The sequence below is a fragment of the Triticum dicoccoides genome, chromosome 7A, assembly GCF_002162155.2.
Source record: "Triticum dicoccoides isolate Atlit2015 ecotype Zavitan chromosome 7A, WEW_v2.0, whole genome shotgun sequence".
Taxonomy (NCBI): domain Eukaryota; kingdom Viridiplantae; phylum Streptophyta; class Magnoliopsida; order Poales; family Poaceae; genus Triticum; species Triticum dicoccoides.
This window is the reverse complement of record NC_041392.1, coordinates 70,844,533-70,852,664: the sequence shown is the minus strand read 5'-3', so window position 1 is coordinate 70,852,664 and position 8,132 is coordinate 70,844,533. Positions and strand designations below refer to the sequence as shown.

General features: G+C 51.4%; 2 protein-coding genes across 2 annotated transcripts; one reads left to right on the top strand and one right to left on the bottom strand.

Moving 5' to 3' along the window:
* Nucleotides 1–213: 213 nt before the first annotated feature.
* LOC119328841 (F-box/LRR-repeat MAX2 homolog) lies at nt 214–2,967 on the bottom strand. Its single transcript, XM_037601837.1, has 2 exons — nt 468–2,967; nt 214–391 (listed from the first exon to the last, which is right to left on the bottom strand). The coding sequence occupies exon 1, from the start codon at nt 2,810–2,812 to the stop codon at nt 659–661; it is 2,154 nt and encodes a 717-aa protein (XP_037457734.1). The 5' UTR covers nt 2,813–2,967; the 3' UTR covers nt 214–391; nt 468–658.
* A 158-nt stretch (nt 2,968–3,125) lies between these two features.
* On the top strand, nt 3,126–7,812 carry LOC119328842 (probable thiol methyltransferase 2). Its single transcript, XM_037601838.1, has 8 exons — nt 3,126–3,297; nt 3,997–4,127; nt 4,695–4,781; nt 5,854–5,954; nt 6,026–6,125; nt 7,033–7,079; nt 7,240–7,318; nt 7,481–7,812. Exons 1-8 carry the CDS (start codon nt 3,141–3,143, stop codon nt 7,535–7,537), a joined length of 759 nt encoding a protein of 252 aa, XP_037457735.1. The 5' UTR covers nt 3,126–3,140; the 3' UTR covers nt 7,538–7,812.
* Nucleotides 7,813–8,132: the final 320 nt, after the last annotated feature.

The following is an 8,132-nucleotide window of genomic DNA, read 5'->3' as shown; positions in this document are numbered from 1 at the left end:
AAACCTGTTTGCCATGCAATTTGAACTTATGGTCAACCCTGCGGATGCAAGGCAAAGGAGACAGCAGTAAGCACAAGGACACAGCGCAAATTATAACTTCCCAGTGCTGCTACAGTGTACGCACCAGTTTCTCCATTCGTATAATTAACCAGCAAATTTTGGAATAAGGCCATCTTCAGAATGATGAAATGTGGCGGTTGAAGAACAAGGGCATATGACAAACAAGTGACTGCCGATTTTTCTAATGTTTACAGAGCTCAAACATTACAATTTACCCGAATAATAACGCCAATTTCTCTTGCCGCAGTTCAACTGAGCTCAGCTTGAAAATAAATAAAAAACTTTTTCCCTTGACAAAATTCCCTCAAATGCTAACTTATCATCTTGCCTCCTGCAAATATGTGAACTCTGAGTCTCTCTCTTATTACACCAGAAAAAGAAAAGGAATGCAAATAAAGATTCGATACCACGGTCACTTGATCAGGCATTGTCTTCTACTCTTATCATCAATGTACTGAGCAATTCCAGTTACTACAGCAATCATCGCAAGCAACCCAGAGATACTTCAGTAGCACTCTGGGTGACTAAACAAGAGCAAGGGCTCTCTGTGTTGATGTATTCAACATCGAATCACTGTAATGGTGCACCCAATTCAGCGTTAATCAGGAATTTGCCGAAATTGCCGGTTGTTCAGCTGCTGCTCAAACCGGAGGCAAGATTCAGCCCGCATCTCTGTGATCATCATGTCATTCTCCGGTGCTGGATAGTAGTCCTCCCTTAGCTGCACGTCCCTCAAGTTTGGCATTTTCTGGAAGAAGCTCATGAAGTGCTCATGTGTGGTGCCATGGATGAAGAGCTTCCTGAGTCCGATGGAGTGCTGGAAAAGTGCGACCGCTGGCAGTGACAGGCTCCGGTGGTTCACGTCCTTGTCTTGGGGCGGCCAGTAGTCCAGCTCATACAAACTCAGCAATGACTCGATACCGCTCAGATAAAACCGCTCCCACTGAGAAAGATCCATATGCCCCGTTGGCGCGGTGAGCGCATAACCCACCGCCTCGCTGAGGTCCAACTTCATCTTGGCCAGCGCCTGGAAGGCTCCAAGGTCGCTTAAGCCAAAAGCTGACCCGTGAAATGGACGCGGACAAGTCCGGAGATCGCCCTCCACCTTAATCGAGATCTTCTCAAGAACAGGGCAGCTATCGAGCCCGGCAGAAATGAGCGGGGAGAGCAGCTGACCAGCAGGGCACCAAAGGGAGAGTGAGCGGAGCATCTCCCAGCTTTCATAATTATCCATTTCCAAGTAGGAGAACCTGCATTTCTTGGGCGCGGACTGGTACGCCATTTCACTAGGCTCGTCATCCTCATGATCACTTCCGGTTGTGCCATTGGCCATGCAGCTGGAGCTGGGCTGTTCAACCTCCTCCCAGTCACAGTTGATTTCAAGGCTCTCAATCCGATCGCGGATTGGGTTCAGAGCAGCAAGGCAGGCTGCAGTGTGCAGGAACCGGCAGTGCAGCACACTGACCTCCTTCAATGTAGGCCGGAGCACCACAGCTAGCCTCCTGATCCCATCTGACGTGACATGGTCACATCCTTGGATGGCAAACTTGGCAAGCCTCCCACAGCCACGGCCGATCGTGCCGAGGCTGGCGTCGGTGAGATCCTCGCAGTTCTTGATGCAGAGCGACTCCAGCCCACCGCACACGGCGACGCCGTCGAGATGCAACCAGGCAGCCTTGCAGAGCCCCTGGAAGCACCCCAGCGTCAGGACCTTGATCCGCGGGCACCTGCGCGCGAGCACCTCCATCGCCGGAGCTGCCTCGAGCACATTGTGCTGGAGGTCCAGCATGAGGTCCTCCAGCCCAGGGAGCGCGGCAAAGAAGTCGACGAGCCCCACGGCGGTAATGCCCGCCTGCTCCCGCTGGCTGGTGGACGCCGGCTCGAAGGGCTCGCTGAGGCGCAGGACGGTGAGCCGGGGGCAGCTGGCGGCGAGCGAGCGCAGCGCGTCGTCGCCGACGTGGTCGACGTAGCGGGGGTTGAAGACGCAGGGCGCGACGAGCCGCCGGAGGCCGGGGCAGGCGGCGGCGATGGCCGCGAGCTCGGCGGCGTGGAAGCCGTTGGAGGCGCCGGCGAGGCCGAGGTCGAGGTCGGTGAGCCTGGCGGCGGCGGCCGGGTGCGCGTCGAGCGCCGGCACGACGTCCTCCGTCCAGCAGTAGAACTCGGAGAGGTCGAGGGCCGCGAGCTGGGGGCAGGCCCCGAGCAGCGGCTCGAGATCCGCGCCGCCGGGGAGGTCGAGCGGCCGCTGGTGCCAGCGCACGAGCTTGACGGCCCGCAGCGTGGCCCGCCAGCAGGGGGCCAGGCTGGTGAGCGTGGAGGGGTCGCGGCAGTAGACGGCGAGGCGGGCCACGGCGGGGAAGTAGGCGGCGAGGCGCGCCGCCACGTACGCGTTCCGCTCCGCGATCTCCTCCGGGCGGAGCGCGAGGTGGTTGGAGGAGGAGGAGGCGGGCGCCCCCGCGACGCGCGAGGCGGACGAGAGCAGCGGGTGGCCCCACGGCGAGGCGAGGGAGAGGTCGAGCCGCTCCAGCGCCGGGAAGCAGAAGGCCGGCGGGAGGAGGAGGAAGTCGGCCGTCCGCGGGTCCCCGCGCAGCGCCATGGCCGCCCGCGTCGCCCGCTCCGCCGCCAGCAGCCGGCGGCAGGCCATGGAGGCCCGGTGCCGCGAGCGCGGGTCGTGGAGGGCGCCGAGGATGAGCAGCAGCAGCGGCTCCGGCAGGTCCAGCAGCGCCGACGCCGGCCCCGCCGCCGCCTCCGCCATGCGCAAAGCCGCCGGCTTTCCCCTTCCTCCTCTCCCCCCGCCGCGGGAGGAGGACGGATTTGGGTGCGGGTGAGGGAGGGGACGGGGCGGAGGCGTGCGCACAGGGGAAGTGATATACTCGACAGCTCCGCCCGGCTCCGGCTTTCCTTTTCTTCCCCGCTTTGCCCTTTCTTTTTTCTCCCCTCCCTCCCTCGCCGGTTTTATCCTCTTATCCCCTTCGTATTTTGTACTCCTCCTCCTGCCATTGTTTTTTATCCTTTTCCGCTTTTTGTCGCCGCAAAGCGCGAAGCTTTCTCGCGCGCGCTCTCCCGGCTCGACAGCGCGGCGGATGCGCCACGTGCTGCCGGCTGGCCGCGCCGTCGTCTCGCGCGGGGCGCGGGCGGCGGCGATGGGGTCGTCGGCGGGGGCGGGGGCGGGGGACCCGGGCGGGAACCCGACGGTGGGGAGGCTGCGGGAGATCTTCCGGGGCGGCGGCGACGCGGCAGGTGAGCTCGCTCGATCTCTGGGCCGATTGGTTGGTTGGCTGCTGCGGGTCGCTGTTGGGTGGGTGGGGGAGTTGAATGAATGAATGAATGTGGTGTGCTGCTGGTGGTTTCTCGTCCTCGTCGAGGTCGGGCGATCTCGTCTAGTCTCGTCTCGTACCTGGTGGTTCGCGCGATCGGCTAGCTGTGTGTGGGGTGGACGGATCGCGGCGAGCGGGCCGACGAGTAGTTGGGGAATTTTCCGCGGCGAGTTGGTTGGAGGCAACGACCTATGTATGTTTGGTAGCCGACTAGGCCTCAATGTGTGAAAATTGGATTATGGTTGGAGAGTTTCTCAGATGGGGGTCGCAGGTTAGGGGAGAGTCTCCACCCATTTCGTCGGCAAGCAATTCCAGAAATACGGAAATAACGCGGTAGAGCGGTCGATGGAAGAATCAGCTTAGATGCTTCACCAAACCAAGCATGAAACCAGGCTAACCCATAACGAATGAGGGGATTTTCACTAGAGGGTAAAGGGTGTTTGATTGAGATGCAAACAGTGGATCACTGCAAAGCAGAGAAATGCACTGCCGGCTTAATGTGTCATGGTGCCTCGTACAATCGCTTGATTCGTTTTTCGGTTCAGCATTGTATCTGTTTCCTGTCTTCTGGAGTAGTTTCCCTTGCTATTTTTGGTTGCTCATTATTGCTGCTTCTGGTCAGATGGCTGGGAGAAGTCCTGGGAGACTGGCGTAACCCCGTGGGATCTGGGGAAGCCGACGCCTATCATCGAGCATCTCGTTAAATCAGGAACTCTCCCTAAAGGAAGAGCGTTGGTCCCGGGATGCGGCATGGTATGTTAAGCAGATGGCATTTATCATCTGCCTCTGTCTGAACACTTACGCCTTTCCCTTCAATCTGTGCAATTTTCTGGCTACACCTATAAACCCAAGTGACATCCGTTATATGGAATGAGTCATCTAAGTCTTTATAAGATTTAAAAGAAACCCAATGGTAATCCCAAGTTTCTTGCTAAGGAAAAGGTTCAATAATAATGTGGTGATCAATTACTAAAAAAAAATTGGTCGCCAGTTAAACATTCAGCTCTTTCACCATTTGATAAAAACAAATCATCACATACCGTAACAATGTGATCTAGTACTTCTTTAGCCTACTAAACATATCAAATTTGTTTACACAGAGAGCAATTGTCATATGTATGAACTAGTGTGTAGAATATATATTTTTTCTATTGGGAGTCCTGGATGCGAGAATAATGTGGCAACTAAACTATTTTTTAATGAATATGACAACTAAACCAAAATTTACAACTTGAATTGCAAAATACGTTAGGGTTCTGCTCCGATTTTCGTTGCAACAACTTGTCATCAATCTTTTCTGATTGAGCTGCTGTATAACAGGGTTATGATGTGGTTGCTCTGGCAAGCCCCGAGAGATTTGTCGTTGGCTTAGAGATTTCTAATATAGCTGCTGAGAAGGCTAAGCAGGTGAGATGTAACTGAGTAAGAGCTTGATTCGCAGCTAAGGTGAGCTTATAACACAATGCTAGTTGCTTCTTTTAATGGTTTTGTTTTGCTAAATTCTTCTGTGCACAATCATGATTTGTCATGTAAACATGCTTGATACCTTATCTAGAAAAAAAATTATTTCCAAAGTGCTTCAGGTCAAGGTTTTTGAGTCGCCGAGTCAAGCCAAGTCGCCGAGGCTGCGGCTAGTGACTTGCTGGCTTGAGTCAGCGACTTGGCTTGATTAGTCGCCCCAAGTCGCCATGGCACAACAGTACATAGAGCAGCAGAGCACATAGATATACAGCAGCAGAAGAGCACATATACAACAGAGAAAATATACTACATCTAAGCAGAGCACATATAGAGCCCACCCTGCGCTCTCTTTCCTTCGTTCCTCCTCCTTCCCCAGTCCCCACATGATCACATATACAGCAGCAGCAAGCCACGCGAGCCAGCGAGTCGTGTGACTAATCGCCCCAAGTCGCCGGCGAGCCACGCAAGTTGCGCGACTTGCTCCCTGAGTCAAGTCACCTGCGTGAGCCAGCCACGCCGCAACAACTTGGCGATTAGTCGGCGACTAATCGGCGATTAGTCGGCGACTCAAAAACAGAGCTTCAGGTCCATTTTGTGCTGGGAAAGATTAACCTTGTTTCATGGAAGCAAAAGCTTATATGCGGAGCATGGTTGTGTTTGATTTATGTCACGGGGCAAACTATCCTCAAAATAGGAAAAGGGAACCACGCGTGAAGCTAATTACAGCAGGCAACCATATATCTTCTAAAATGATGACTTTGTGACCAAGGATGCTACCTCTAATTTTTACATTTTTACATGTGTACTCATGAATTCTAATGCAGTATTGATTATAATGGCAACTGAACCCAGGTCTTGGTATTTGGATTGAATTGGTGTTTTCATAAGTAATAATCATAACTGGGAATAAATGTAATGTACTATACCATTTATCTGAAAAAACGTCTTGTTATCCTAGGTACCCTTTGTGGTGCTAAAACTTATATACATTTAATCGTTTTCCCTGTTGATGTACCAGTGGTCATCATCTTTGCCAAATGCAGATTGGTTTTCTTTTCTGGTTGCTGACTTCTTCAAGTGGAGACCAAGTGAACCATTTGACCTCATTTTCGATTATACGTACGCGTCAATTTATCTTGCTTATTTGTTGTTCTGGAGGCAGTTTAGATCACCTTTATTAATCCACACAGGTTCTTTTGTGCACTTGATCCGAGCATGAGGGGTGCTTGGGCAGAGACAGTTAGTCGCCTTCTGAAACCAGATGGAGAGCTTATCACCTTGATATATTTGGTGAGGACAGAATCTCTCTATGCTGCTTGTTTACTTTTGCATTGGAGATGTTATTCTACTTATCATATGATATGATATATACTAAACTGAACTCTAAAAATATGAACCAGTTGATTTACCTTTAAAATTTCTATGCTGTTCTATGTTATAAGAATAGCCTAATCCTGGAGGATTGTGGTGGTATTGCTGTCCTTCTATCAAGGATCACGAGTAGACAGAGTAGTCATAGGTAACAACTGGAACTCGCTACTAAATTCACAGCAGCTACGACTGCAGCAAGTTCTGAACTCCGAAGAAAGCAAATAGAATCTAGGTATCTTAGTAGAGCCAAATTCTTTTGAGTAATTACCTGTATAGTTTCCTGGACCTATGTTCCAGAGAACTGCAACATGCAACAATACGTATCAAAGGACATTGGATGAATTGATTAATGTGGGGTCCATAGCTTGGTGTGAATCAACGGGACTGAGCACTTGACGCGCAAATCCACCAACCATCTTATCGCTGTTTCCTCATTTCCTATCCTTGTGTAACCACATGTTTTCATGACCTTTGGTGCATGACACCCTTTAAAAGAATCAGTATGCTTACTCTTCTTAAAGCTAATGCTGACATTTGATAAAGACATGCTAAAACCTCCCACGCTGTCGTTCCAATGTATTTTGCTTTGACACTTCGGAGTCGGACAGACACTCAGTGCTCTAATATAAAACAGACAAAAATTCCAGGTGCCTACTCCAATGCCCATCCCTGATCGAAACAAGGGGGTGTTGATGCACATATTAAATCAGTGCTAAGCACCAAAATTAATCTGGATAGGTGCACGAACGTGGCCGGCTTCTTCGGATGCCGTCACATTACTTTGTTCACAACTGGAGGGCACTGCATATAATATTTCCTCTTACAGATCAGCGATCAAGAAGGGGGGCCGCCCTACAATAATACAGTTGCTGAGTAAGTATGCATGTCCCGTCCCTATCGTCGAAAGAATTAATTTCCAGTTGAAAAGCTCGGGTTTTTCCTCGGTGATGACGCAGCTTTGTGTAGGACAGAAACAGAAATGTTATCCTGCCTTCATTATTGACCCGATGGCCGTTCTTTTGCGAAACTGCAGCTATCAGAATGTGCTGGAGCCGCTGGGTTTCAAGGCTGTTTGGATGGAAGACAACGAGCTGGCTATTAAACCGCGCAAGGTACATCCTACACGCCGCTGTTGCTTTTCCTGTACCGAGTTATCTCCGGGGAAGAAAAATGAGTTATCTTGTGAACGCTCGCTCCTCTTGTCGGCAGCTATATCGGAGCTATGGCCCCCTTCTGTTCATGTCTTTGATCATTCACATGCTTTTCCGTTCCAGGGTATGGAGAAACTTGGAAGGTGGAAGAGATGCGGCAGGCGGCAATCTTCTTTGTGAGCATATATGAAGACCTTGCTGTATAGTTTGTATACACTGTGTATTGTGTTAGCTTCTGTGCTCAGTTCGTCATGTGCACTTCCTGAACGATGCATGTGTGATGTGCCATTTACTGCTTCTGTTGGAGATGAAATCGGCCGTGTGAAATTTCCGTGTGCTCTAAATGAGCACCGTATGGTATGGTGAGACGCTATTTGTGTTGTGCTGTCAACTTGGAGATCATTTTGAAACAAATAAAAGAGCTCAGGAAATGGTGATGGTAAATTATTTTTTCTTCGGAGCTTCTTGGTAAGATTTTGTTGTTGAGGGGAGCCAATTTGACCTCTCATGTTCCCTCTCCTTTCATCCTCGAGAGTCACCCAGATACTCTATTTCCGCAGGCCATAGCAGGTCTTGTGAGCGGTGGTCCCACTTGTCCCTGGCAAAGGCTCATTGGGACCGGTTAATCCCACCCGTTGGATCTGGATCCAACTGGGTGCTCGTTCCTGACCTCATGCTAGGGTTTTCATCGTCTAGGGCTGACGTCACTGCTCTCACCGGGTTGTTTGTTCTGTGCGCCTCTCCCTACCTCTCATGGGCTAGTTTGCCACCGCCT